The sequence below is a fragment of the Carassius carassius genome, chromosome 20, assembly GCF_963082965.1.
Source record: "Carassius carassius chromosome 20, fCarCar2.1, whole genome shotgun sequence".
Classification (NCBI taxonomy): Eukaryota; Metazoa; Chordata; class Actinopteri; order Cypriniformes; family Cyprinidae; genus Carassius; species Carassius carassius.
In genome coordinates, this window is record NC_081774.1 from 11,956,556 (window position 1) to 11,970,954 (window position 14,399).

The 14,399-nt window shown below is 36.3% G+C and overlaps 1 protein-coding gene across 3 annotated transcripts in view; it reads right to left on the reverse strand.

Moving 5' to 3' along the window:
- The window catches only part of LOC132096346 (astrotactin-1-like), a 295,271-nt gene that overhangs the window by 225,087 nt on the left and 55,785 nt on the right, over nt 1-14,399 (reverse strand). For all 3 annotated transcript variants that reach the window (XM_059501638.1, XM_059501637.1, XM_059501636.1), the window contains exons 3-4: nt 3,677-4,070; nt 1,841-1,990 (exon numbers count right to left, since the gene is read on the reverse strand). In XM_059501638.1, coding sequence (XP_059357621.1) covers nt 1,841-1,990; nt 3,677-4,070 — 544 coding nt within the window. The remainder of the gene's footprint in view (nt 1-1,840; nt 1,991-3,676; nt 4,071-14,399) is intronic.

The following is a 14,399-nucleotide window of genomic DNA, read 5'->3' on the forward strand; positions in this document are numbered from 1 at the left end:
GTGGAAAGCTTATTTATTGAGCTTACACATGATGTATGAATCTAACTTTTGATAAATTGACCCTTAAGACTGGTTTTGTGGTCCAGGGTCACATTTGTGCTCAAAGTAAATCTAGGAGAAAGGAATTTGTAATTCACAATAGATATAGACATTTCCCTCAAAAAATCACCACCACCAATCCATACCATAAGCACATCAAAAAAGCATACTGTACCGTATGTATACCTCATCAAATCAAGGTTTTTGGTTATCTGATCAGCCAAGCATAAAGCTAGAGGAAGAAAAGTTCAAACCAGGAATGGGACAGCAAAGATAGTGGAAGGCAAATAATTGTGTGTGGTTATGATTACAAAAATAGCCAGTGGTTGGAATGAGATCTGTGCAGATGGAAGGGGATATTCAGTTGGGGTGTAATTGCTTGCATTTCTCATGGTTTGGTCTATATTGCGGTTCTGTGGTCATGGTTTCTGTACTGTTTGATTGATGCCAATAAAAAAGACATCATATTTTTACCAGCAGCAAATCCTATTTGTGGTGATATTTTCAAAATGTACGGCCAACTCTGCAAACCAGCAATCACGTAAAAGCTGGAAAAACTATATATACACAAACGATTGATTGATTGATTGATTGATTGATTGATTGATTGATCGATTGATCGATTGATTGATTTTCCTAAAAAGAACCTAGCGACAAATCTAGCGGCTTCCTGGACAAACCTTATATAGTTTCTCAAACTCTATGGTTCAGCGCTTTCAGTTAAAACACAGATATAATGTTAACATAAAAGCATAGCCAAAATCAAAGCATAGCTATTGTCTTTATCTTATGTGCATTTGATATCATCAGACAATGGCTCAATTATAAATCAGGATTTTTGTGCAGATTAACATCTGGAATGGAGAGCTACTATAGTTATAGTCCTAAAGGATTACGTTTCAGTCACTATTTGATATTTATTCTGCTGTCTGACAGCAGAAACAGTAAATATGTCAGTAAAAACAATTTTAATGAGAATTTAGCTGCATCAAAGTATGTGGGCACAGAGAGGCAAAACAAACGGCCATGTGCTCCAGGACAAAAAAGGCTCCAAAGCGAAAGCTTGAATGCGAGTTGCTCGCGTTGCTCCTTATATACCCACTCTGCGGGGCGGAGCTAGCGATGCAAATCCCGCAGTACTTTGTGTACTATTGGCTCGTTCTGTACCACTCAAAGGTGATTGGGCTCTTGGGCGAGATCCCATTCGTAACGTCAAACACGACCAAAGAAATATACCAAGCACAGTGCAAATTATAATATATATATATATATATATATATATATATATATATATATATATTGTATAAGCAGACCGGATGCTCATTAGGTGCAGGTGATCTGCTTACGACACAGGCACAAAATAGTTTAAGACATGCATTTTTGGGTGGGTGGGGGGGGGGGGGGCGTTAAATAATGGCGCAAACACAAGTAAATTGACGGGCACAAACAGTAAATTGTGTTTGGTAAATAATTTTAATTCTCTCCTCCATAAATTTTGCGTCTAAAATGGAGCTCCTACAAATGCATATTCAAATATTCAAGTCAGGCGGAAAAATGGCTGACAGTACTATTTGAACGCCAAGAGATGGTTTGCACTGGTGCAACCTGTTAGTAAATCTGGCCCTAAGTTTAAGTGACTTTAAAAGGATATGGGCTAAGCTAGTAAGCTAATCAGCTAATATTATGCTAAGTTAGAACACAATAAAGATATGACATGAACAACAGTTCAAAAATTATACTGAACCGTGTATGGTGAACTGTACGGTTAAAGGAAACATTTCATCCCGATACCCAGACTCACCGTGTGTTTTACTGGACAGACGCTTGCGCTGGTTGGTGGAGCTGTTGTGTGGGAGGAGCGTGTTTTGCTGGTGGTTGCTGTCGACAGGACTGGTAGCTATGATGTTGTCCTTGTACTTGCTCATTAGGGACAGTTTTGTGCTATCGTTCCCTAATGGAAAAAGGTTGCAATTAGGAATGAAGAGAGGCAGACAGATGAGCTGCAAATAACAGTCCACCAAGGGCACGTGGAGACACTTTTTGCAAACGCCTGTCATTCAGAAGGACAAGAATAAGTGGTCTATGTGAAGTATATTCAGGGTTATGTTACAATGAAGCAACTGAGAGCCTTCACAGCCCAGCGATTCAGGATATGACATTCCGTCATTCACCATTACGCAATATTGCCATCCCCTGTAGTTAGTCTGCCCCTTCATAATGAGTAAATTGCACAACAAAGACAACTGGCACTGCAGGGTTTTTTATTGTATTAGGCAAATTACTGTGACAGCATGAAATCGCTCCTCTCCTGCAAAGCTTTTTAGGGGTATTTTTAATGGCTACTCTTCAAGGCAAACATCAACATCATTTCACATCTGATAAGGGGCGGCCATTCCAAATTCTGTGTGTCCAATAGACACGGCCAATCTGGCACAGACTCGGGTCTGGACATGTGACTCGTGACTATTCTTGACTATAGCAGAGCCTTAATAAATGCCATGGGTGCCATTAACCCATGACCAAATAAGCAGTTTTGCTTAGCAGGAATATATAACTTATATTACTTTGATATTATTTGGGAAAAATAGCTATAGCTAGCTAAATAAATAAATATGTCATGTTGATTTCCTCTTTGCAGCTGTTTTGATATAGGCTTTATCCAATTTCTCGCACTCGCACTTAACCCAGGCTTTCTCACTCGCAGCTGCATATCGAAAAGGCAAGCTCTGCTGCTGACTTGAGCTCTCGAGGTGAAATAAATATTTTCAGTGCCAGCAATGTGCAAATGATGTGCTTAGCGAGTAATTTAAATCTCACAGTTTCCTGGATGTAAAAATAAATTTAGTGTCACAGTGTGTATATGCATAAACAAAAATAATGTATGTTGGAATATGCATATGTACATGATACATAAAAAGATAAACAATTCTAAAGTGTTTTTAATGTAGAAAGATCTTAATGCTTCATGCTGCATTCAAATATGCCTGGTGGTTTATGTTTACATGTTTGAAAATGATTAACAGCTCAAAAAAAATTTAGAAAAGGAAGGCAATGACTATGCTGGCAGCATTTTTGCATGAAGGCACCTCATGAGGCTTCTGAGGCAGTGTAATGGTTTTAAGGGTCCGTTCACATGTCGAGCCTAAAAATGCATTCCTTCATCTTGACTGAGCTTTCAGTGTTGTTACGGGAAAGTACGGGAAAGTCACATAACCCGCAGTGTGCTTGCAGGATTCTGAAAAGTTGAAATGTTTTTATCTCGATGTGCCTGGAAAAAATTGGCGCATCTCGCCACATGCGCATCGCAACCTCATCGCTTCCATTATAAGTGCGCCTGCTGTGCATCTACATTTGAAATAATTCATTGAAATAATGAACATAATATGTGAATGGCCCCTAATGATCTATAACAAAATAGAACAAGTTTAGTGATAACTAAACAAATATTCAATTACACAGGATTGTGGGATATCAAAGGCAATGAAGGATACATCTAAGCTGCCTTCCAGAAAACGTCCAGTGCATGCTCACATTTGAAAAGATATTAGGATGAGTAAATTATTATTTTTATGAACAAATCCTTTTACATAGACTTAGATTTTTAGTCTATTGTCTATTATGCTGTGGGCTCACAAACCTGCAGTGAGATCCATGCCAGCTTTGTCACTGCAGCCATGAAGTGAGTCAAGCGTACGTGTCACCTGACTGCTGAAGTCCTCACCGCCGTTCATGCACTCCCGCTGCAGGTGGTGGCGCAGGTCTGTGATGTCATACTCATACCCGTCCAAGATCGGAGTCTCACGGATGCTGAGGGTGCCGCTCGAGTTATGACCCTGTCCGCGAGAATTTCTCAAACTTTCCCGGGCCTGTCCACCCATCAGCACAGAGGGGATGTAGTGGATCTCATTGGCTGCTTCAGCACTAGCGCTCTTTTGCGGCTGAGGTACGCGGCGACGTTTACACCAGCGTCTACGAGTGTACAGGATCAACACCAAACACAGGATGGACAGCAGAAGAGCGATCATACCACCCTACAGAGACAAAGAAAATGGAAGGGAAGATGGAAAATGTGAGAGACAAATATGTGAAGAGAATAAAAAGATCCTCTCCTGAAATGCTTGGTACAGAAAATTGAAAAGTTCAAAGAGAAACCAGAGATTATTATTATAATTTTTTTTTTTGGTATAATTGAAAAATAATTTTGTGCACTTGCCCAGATAACTCCATCCACTATTAAATATTGCCCAAATTATTCCATCCAAAATTATATAGGAGGATTTATAATTTGTTTCAATCTGATTCAGGTATAAAGTTATGCAGAGAAGAGGAATAAAACAGTTCCAGTTATACTCTTCTTAAGTCAATGGGTTTTCAAATGGGTTTTTGGTATAATGCCTGAAATTGGGTCTGTGATCAACACAAGCTCAATATATTTTCATGCTTTATTCTATGACATAAAATACAAAAGTTATACCCCCCCCCCCCCCCCCCTAAAGCCTTTGCTTGAAAAAGTCACTACAGAAGTTGTTAGGGTCAATAAACCTCATCACAACATGTAAACCCATCGACTCACTGGTTCACTTTTGCAGCCTCATTGTGTTTATAATCATGCTCTTGAGAACTTTTTTTTTTTTTTTAAGTTCAACTAAGTAAGGTTAGTGATTGTGACTGAGTATAAAATGTTTTATCAACATTTAATGTCTACTTGACTACATCTTTGATTAAGTATATGAATGGTTTACTCCACTACATTTGAGATAATCCAACAACTCATTGCACCTATTTTTTTCTGCAGCAGTTTATTTCTGCTACAAAAGAAGTGATATTGTCATCTACTATATATACGGTACTATATATTTTCCGTTTGCTTTTACTAACCCAAATTTGCCAACATGGCATTACACAAATGTGAGAACTATTTTAATGAGCCTATTCAGTAAGAGTAAAATACTTAAGGACTGTTAAAATCAAATACTCTAAGACTTATGTAAATCATGTTGGAATTGGTGGATTGTAACTTGTAATGGAATAATACTTTGTGTACAAATACAAAATGTATTTGTACTTTTATTCAAGTATGGTTTTCAGGCCGTCCTTACACCTCTGCTGTTTTATTTTTCATTTATAGCCTAACTTCAGATTTTTACTTCTTATGAATGTATTTAGATTTAAAATGGAAAAAAAAGTGGTGTTCATTTGTTAAGATTGTCATGTTTATTTATTTTTTCTGCAGTAATCTAAAAGCCAATGAAAAATTACAGTTGTGTTGTTGTCAATGGAACAAATTTTTGGATAAGCCTACACAAATATGTCAAAACTATACGAAGTCAACTGACAGATAACTGGCTCATACTCCTAAGACATTATAACTCTGAAATTCAAACTAAAGACCCAAGTTATAAATTGTAGTATGTTCTTCCACTGACCAAAATTTAAGAATTATGAATTTCACCAATTTCATATGTAAACATTCCCTTAATATTCTCATGTCAATGTAAAAAATTACAGTAGTTGGACTATGTTAAGTATTAGTATTCCAGTTAAATTTGCTTTACAGTACATAAAAGCTCTTCTTATTTACTTATATACATAATTTATGCTGAGCCAAAAATATGTGTGTGTTTTAGAAAGAAAGGAAACTCCAATAAATTGTTAGTTATGGATTATACAATTCTCAGCACTTTCAAAGGTATTACATAATTTCTCATAGTGCAGATATATACATGGCCAATTACGGGAGGGTAATTCATTATCTGTACAAACCGTTGGGAGCTTAAATAAACCATATTTGCACACAAAATTGAAAAGCATGTAATCATTACAAGGAGACATGCAATAAGTGCATTTGTGTAGCTAACTGAAGAAAAACATGGAGTACTAGTTGTTTTCTGTGCATTTTACAAATATGACCATGACTATGACTAATTAAAGAGGGAAAAATACACAAGTTCCCGTGTAGTCACTATAACAATGTGATTATAAACTACATATGTTGCTAAAGACTGCTGGATAAAAACTATACCAATATTCCGGCCACCTACAGCACCAGATCCAATAGATAATTAGTTTTGCGTAATTCGATTTCCTTTGGGTCCATCACTTTGAATTAGCCAAACAAGCAAAATGTAACTTCACTGTGGAGGAAATTATGGAAGGCTGCATGTTACAGACGGTTTATAATTAGACCAGATGGGATATCTCTTTATGAAGGGGAAACTATTAATATCAAACAAAACATCGTAGTCTAGCAGCATGAGGAGACCTAATTGAATTAGCCAGCGGATACAAGTGATGCTATTATGGGTTTGTCACATTCTTTAACAACTTTAAGCAGATGCCATGTAAGTCATCAGCTCCCAAAATGGGTTATATTTTGGAGCATTCTTTCATTTACCTTGGCAAAAAGAAAAAAAAAATTATTAATTGCTTGGTTTCAAGTTTATTTCAAATGAACTGAGAATGTGGTTTAAACTATAACATATAATATAGCACATGGTGTATAGCTGTGAAGAAACAAGGCATTTACCAAATAATTTATTTTTGCCATATTAGCAACCCTTTAAAAGATTTAAGCTGTTAACCATTGGTTATATACTGTAGTAATATTGATAGTATATTTAAAATGATAATAATATTTTTTAAAAACATTCACAACCACACACGCACACACACACACACACACACACACACACACACACACACACACACACACACACATATATATATATATATATATATATATATATATACACATATATATAATTGTAATATTGTAAGTTGTTTAAAATTATTTTATGCCTTTCTTGTATTTTACTTAATTGAACATTATTACAATTCTGCAAAACAGTCTTTCCACAAGACACAATGTTGTCAGGAATATTGAAGAAAATCTATGCAGAGGATAATGGTTCTGCACTTCTTCATGATAAATCACCTCCTGCTCCACTGGTAAAATCAATGCAAAATGTGCGTCACAATATATATATATTTTTTTTTTCAAGAATCCTATTGACTTTCATCCCTCTGAAAGTATAAGGATTATAAATAATTGTGATTTCTTAAGACAAAAGCTCTGTTTTTCCTGTTTGTTTCTGCATGAGCGTGTGTGTTGTGAGACCAAGGGACCAGGGCAATATTTATGAGTGGGTCATTCTAGGACAGTTTTCCAGATGGGCCTTTATCTGATCTAGGTGGCGTTTGCAGAATAAATGAGAAAAGGCAAGAGGAAATGCCCTTTCCGTTCAAGGGTGTTTGGGCATAAAACAAGGTATTATCGAGCACTTAAACTCTAAGTGCGTGTAGCAAAGAAGAACCCACAGGGATAAAAGGGATTTACTGAACTGGTCAAGACTCTCATGTTTTATTGTCTTATTTATTACACTTCCTCCATTAAATGCTATTTGGTGCCAATATCCTCCATCTTTGATATCCATGTGCAAGCATGGACTGTATCCAAATCAAAAGGCAAAAAAAAAAAGGAAAGTGTATACACTGTTAAACCGAACAGTGAAATTAATCAAATGAAATTAGTTAATTGCACTCAAATAATAATGAAAGTTCATTGGACTTAATTTAAATATGTTCTGTAAACTCAAAATTTTGTTGTAGTAAAATGATTGTGTTTTCTAGTTCCCAGCATGCTTTGCATCAGAAAACAAGGAAAATAAATGTAGAAATTAAGTGTTATTTTGTGTGTTTTTACACAAGATTAACATAGAGGGACATAAGCTAGTACTTAAATGTTGTGTTATATTAGAATTTACAAAGGTTTCTGTTATGCTGGTTTTGTAGTGTTACCATTGTGGTGAAGAGTAGAGCCTGTGGTTAGGTTGAGGATGGACAGCAAAAGACTAAATTTGAGTGTATTTCCCACTAGTGTTGTCACGGTACCAAAATTCAGTATTCAGTACCGATACCAGTTAAAATCCATGGTTCTCAGTACCAATTTTGAAATTACCAATTTCTTTATACTTATTTAAAATTGTGTTAGAAGTTTTTCTACAAGTAATATAATTATGAAAATTTTCACCCAAATTTAATTTGTGTTTTAATTTATGAAATTTAAACACATTTTATTTTTGGGTAAATAAAGGGGATTTGCTATTAAAATTAAAACATGGAATAAATATTGTGTGATTGATTGATTGATGTTTTATTAATTTTTTCAACAGTAGTAGCAGTATCACATACATTGTACTAAATAATAGTAATATTTCTAGCACAATGCCTTTATATAAAAATGAACCTTTATTTTGACGGGTTACCGTGAATTGACACTGGTTTGACACTGACACTGACACTGGTTTTACTCAAATGAAACGGTAAAATGCCTGTGAGGTGACTCAGGAACAGTTCTGGTGATGGTGAATGGTGAAATTACTGCAAGCGTCACACGCTTCAGTCTATGTAGTAAACAAACCCGCATTCACACAGAGACGCGCAGAACATGCAGGATTCATATTTCAACCAACTTTTGCTGCTTAACATTTACAGATACTGATCAATATGGAGATTTGATTCGATTAATTTATGCTAACTTTGACAAATTCCGTGACTGTCCATATTAAAATGTAAGTTTCATTTTCATGACTGGATTTTGAGATTCCATCCATGTTTTCTGCTTCGCGGAAATCATAGCACTGTATGCGTCAAGAACCGGGTTGACCGGTCACTCGGTACCACCGGTACTTAAAGAAACCTGAAACCGTGACATTTTCATTTTTTTAGTACCGACTTGGTACCAAGGTACCGGGTCTTTTGACAACACTATTTCCCACATTAAATGCATTGAAAAATAAGGAAAATAAATGTAGAAATTAAGTGTTATTTTGTGTTTTTTTATACAAAATTAACATAGAGGGACATAAGTTGTTTTTTGAGTGAATTTTGAGTGAATTGCTCCCTAATTATAATTTGAGAAATATCAATATTTATAAGATAACATTGAGATAATTTAAGGCAACTGGAAATGTAATTTTTAATTTTATGTAAACTTAAAACATTTAAAAACATCACTTAAATGTTTTTGTGTATATTTTAATCATGGTATATTCTGTACTAGACGGCAGTGAAGACCACCATGCCCATGAGAAGTGAACTCATTGGTGGCCGTGCATTTAAGAGGATGCATATGTATTATTCAATATTAATAACCTTTTCATCTTAATGTCCATGGAAACTGCATTATAAATACCCACCTTTCAGCAAAGAGTTTCGGACTGCAGTATAACCTGAAATAACTATTCCAGGAGCGTCATCCTCGTGGCTACCTAAGAGATTCATCCTTCACCACTTTTAACATTGCTTGCCCCTCTTTCCAGCATTCTTAGCCACTGGTTACATTCATGAAGCCTAGGGCCCTTGGGAAGGAGCTCAACGCAAAGATATATCACTTTCCTCTTACTGCTGCTAACAGGGCAGAAACTCAAATCTCCAGCAGGTCTGTTTTATAAATGGAGTTGAGCTTTCAGGATGTTTACACCTTTGTATCCTGGTCTTGCTTTGCAGGTGCCTATAGAGATGCATAGCTAAGATGAGACTGGGAAAAACAAGAGCATGTAACGTCTGAAACTATTTCAGAAAGGTCAGCGTTTTGGGACTTAGTGCAGCTGTTGAGTTCTTTTTTTCAAAATACCTACTATCAATTCTGTCTAGGTAAATAAATCAGTTTCATTTATCCAAGAAAAATATATAATACAAGGATGGAGAAAAGAAGCATGTGTTTCCTCTTACATACCTTCAGCTCACATGGTATTTGTCTAGTAACTATTTTATTGGCTTTTTGCCAATGCAAGAAGAATTGATTTCTGCTTTATTGCTTTAGCTCTCCTTTGTATCCAATTCTGTATCCACCTTAATGCCACCCCGCCAGTTTCCTCTGAAACACTATCTTCTAATACACCCAGAAGAGATGGAAATTATCCATACATATTTCAGATAGGGGAAAAAATAGAATAGCACTGTTTACCAAGAGCTACACATGCACAACGTTTGATGTACTATTTTAAGGGTGATGGGGAGTAGGAAACAAAGAAACAACAAAAAAAGACTTTAATCTTCTCATAAATTCTGGATTTATTAGTTCAGTCCAACACACAGACACACAGAAACACACACAAAATAGTCTGAGACATTAATCCAAGGGCCAAGTTATTGCCCAAGCAACAAGGGAAGAAAACCAAAAGAACCAGCATCAATACAATAGGTCACCAAGTGTGCTTCTGCTGAAAACTAAATGTGAAATGACAGATTCAGTTTCTTATAATATTTAAAGCGAGGAAATCATACTGTAAGATTGCTTAATGAAATAACACAGGAAGCTGAGAATCTTAAAGGATGCATTAGTTTAATCAATACTGTAATTGCGTTAGCCTCATATATCTTTCAGCCACCATTCAATAGAGAATGGCTATGGCCTATCAACACACTGGCAGTGTATGCTAGTTCATTTCAACAAGACAGAGATGGAGTCTTTACAAATACAGTGCCCCCCCCCCCCCCCCCCAAATATTTGGACACATAAGTACTATTTTAAAATGTTTGAATGCTATTACATTAGATACAAAATAAACCATGTGCAGTTACTTTTCAAAGTTGTAAATAAAACAAATATCACTTTCTACTTAAAAATGTACATTTTGATTAAATGTGTCACTTGCTATTTCTTTAGTGAAGTGAAGATTGCTCCTACACCTTTTTTTAACATATTTTGGGCCAGGTTTACTAAACAGGTCAAATTAGTGCAAAAGTACAATTCCAAAACAACGTTGATGGGCGTGAAAATTTCTGTGGGTGCTTTACTGACAATGCGCAAATTAAAGAACAAAGACCAATATTCAATTCAATAATGACCAATGCAATCTACCAAGCACAAAGCAAATTAGCATAAGGATATGTTCGGATTTGGATAATGTGTTCTTTTGGCATTCCAAATAAATTAATATGTGTGGAAAAATCCTCTCCCTTCTAACAAACAAACTCTGTTCTCTGTGGTGCCTCCTCCTAGCAACAACAAATGCAGCCATTTCAAGTGCAAAATATTTGAAGGCATGTTTTTTGGGGCGCTAAATAATGGCGCAAATACAGTATACCAGTATACACTACATAAACATAAGTAAATTGTGTTACATGATTCATTTTAACAATCTCTTCCCATACATTTTGCGTCTGAAATGGAAACACTCACAAATGCATATTCAATAAGGTTAGGCACAAAAATAACTGTTTCCACGCCTTCTCAGCCCTTATTCTTCAATGCGTGTCTTTAGTAAATCTCAACAGTACTTTTTTAGCGCCAAAAGACGGGTTGTGCTGGCACACGCTGTTTGTAAATCTGACCCTTTAACTTTCATTTCATCACTAAATGTTGGAATATATATATAATATATATATATATATATATATATATATATATATATATATATATATATATAGAGAGAGAGAGAGAGAGAGAGAGAGAGAGAAAACATTTTACTTTAACTTAATATTAAATAATAGCAATATGACATACATTGTATTTGTGTCTCAAAGGACAGATAATAAACTAAACTTACTATAAAAGCCATGGCATTACCAATTTATTCCTCTAACAACAGACTGCCACATGGGCACAACAATAAATGTATTTTAAATGAGGGAATAATAATATGCTCTATATTATCATATTTTTCTTCCCATGGCTTCCCATGGTTGTTATTCATCGTGTTCATAAGATTAAAGAACTGCATCTACTATTCTGCTAAATCCAAGACACAATACCATCTGTTTCTGTTGCCAATTTGAGGATGGCTGTCAGGTGCTGTGATATAGATGCAATGAGAACTGTGTTACAAGAGATGCCCGTCTTTCCACCCAGCGTGTGCAAATCACTGCAAGGGCACGGCACAGCTGAGCCAGCCATCCGCAGAGAGATAAACCACTGGGGAACAAGCTTGAGGCTGGCAAATGGGAGAAACGGGGGTCAGGAGCAGCCTATGGATGTTCAGGCTTGCTGAGTAGTGCAAATTGCAGCTTGTAAAATGGCCAGCTAAATGGAGGGGCAAGTGTACCTCAAAAAAGCTACCTGTTGAGAATACAGCCACCTCTGAGAACATTAGTATGAAGCGGGTGTGGAACAAGGTGGAAAAATAGCTTGCTAAATAGCAGAGGTCCCGCAAGTGGCAGTGGAATGTGGCATTTGATTTAAGGTGGGATTTGGTGACTCAATTGCTTGTCTATTATAGAACACCAATGACAGTAGCAGGGAAGAGGGTGGTCGCTCTTTGACAGACTGGGTAAGCAATCCACTCCTGCTTTCAAGAGGTTACTCATTGCCCCCTAACAAGAAAAAAAAGCTAAAAAACGAAAAAACCTTTACAACATGGCCTGTGATAGCAGCTGGAGATACAAACCAAAGAATAAATGGTTAAAAAAAAAAAGAAAAAACCTCATCAAAGTCAAAATGAGAGCACAGCTGGGCTTTCATCAAGGCACATTTGATGAGTGCTTATCCATCCACAAACCCGCCTAAACTATCATGGTGAGACGGCGAGCCTAGCGCCGAAATGACCACCCCGCACCACTAAACTGAGCAAAAGCCCCAGCTGGCTTGAAGACCGCCACGTATGGCCCACAATAGACATGGACGGGTGACAGGTGTCTACACTGGCGGCTCAATCTCTTTGGGACTGGCATCACTGCAAAGCACTCAAGGAAGTGACATGATTTTAGGGGGTACTAGGTTTAGGAGCTTGCCCTCCGGCCGAGACGAGTCAGAGCCAGGAGGGGATGCAGTGTAGGTACCATCTGTCGCAGAGGCTGCCCGTCGCACCACCGATGAAAAACTCCCTCTCTTATCCCACCTTGCAATAACACAGTCTGAGCTCTGAAGGCTAAGAAGAATAAAATTACAAAGTCAAGTGGGTAGGATGGGTGCAACAGGAAAGAAATTACATTCAAAAGAAGGTTGTTGTTTAACTCTTTGGCATCCTTTGAAAATAGAATATTTTCTAAAAAAAATATTTTTTTGTTTTTGTTTTTTTTTTGAGAGAGAGAGAGAGAGAGAGTTGAGGACTCAAGGTCATCTGATAATTTCACATTCTGCGAACATCAAACTATGTACAACAAAGCAGCTATGACATGCTTTGCTCAGATTTTAAAATAGAAATGATCAATCACTTTTCTGAACAATGCCGAATGCTGAAAACGCAATATCAGAGGACAACAGAAGTGTATGGTTGACTTCTGAAATAACAATGCAAAGACATCCATCTCTATCTGCAAATGTTCCAGTTCGATTAATGTTTATGCAGTCACGACTGAAGTTTAATATATATATATATATATATATATATATATATATATATATATACAGTACAGACCAAAAGTTTGGACACACCTTCTCATTCAAAGAGTTTTCTTTATTTTCATGACTATGAAAATTGTAGAGTCACACTGAAGACATCAAGGGCTATTTGTCCAAGAAGGAGAGTGATGGGGTGCTGCGCAAGATGACCTGGCCTCCACAGTCACTGGACCTGAACCCAATCAAGATGGTTTAGGGGTGAGCTGGACTGCAGACTGAAGCTCATCAAGAGAATGCCAAGAGTGTGCAAAGCAGTAATCAAAGCAAAAAGTGGCTACTTTGAAGAACCTAGAATATGAAATATTTTCAGTTGTTTCACACTTTTTTGTTATGTATATAATTCCATATATAATTCCACATGTGTTAATTCATAGTTTTGATGCCTTCAGTGTGAATCTACAATTTTCATAGTCATGAAAATAAAGAAAACTCTTTGAATGAAAAGGTGTGTCCAAACCTTTGGTCTGTACTGTATATATATATATATATATATATATATATATATATATATATATATATATATATATATATATATATATATATATATATATATATATATATATATATATATACACACAGTGGCGGCTCCTGCCGATTCTCTCTAGGAGGCAAATGTTTGCTCAATTAATGAGGCTAGGTCACCCATTCAATTGATAAATGAATGGCTAGTTAAAGATGTAAAGGGAACTGAACTACTATAGTATTAAAAATAAACTGACCTTAGGAATCAATCTCTTGCTGCCCTTATGTTTCCTTATGTTTCTATACACAATTCAGACTGACGCCAGGATGTGGTTTTTCCAAAAAAAAAACAAAAAAACTTTTTACTTCGAATACAGTTTAATAAGAAATAATTGAAGTCACATAAATAACTGTTTACACAACTCACTTATATTACACTGTTCATTTATATCACATCTTCACTTACATTACACTGCTTACTTAAGGTCAATACAGGGTCTCAGTTTAAAGGTCAAAGTCTTCTTATAGTCCCTAACAAAGAGCCGTCACTGCCAGA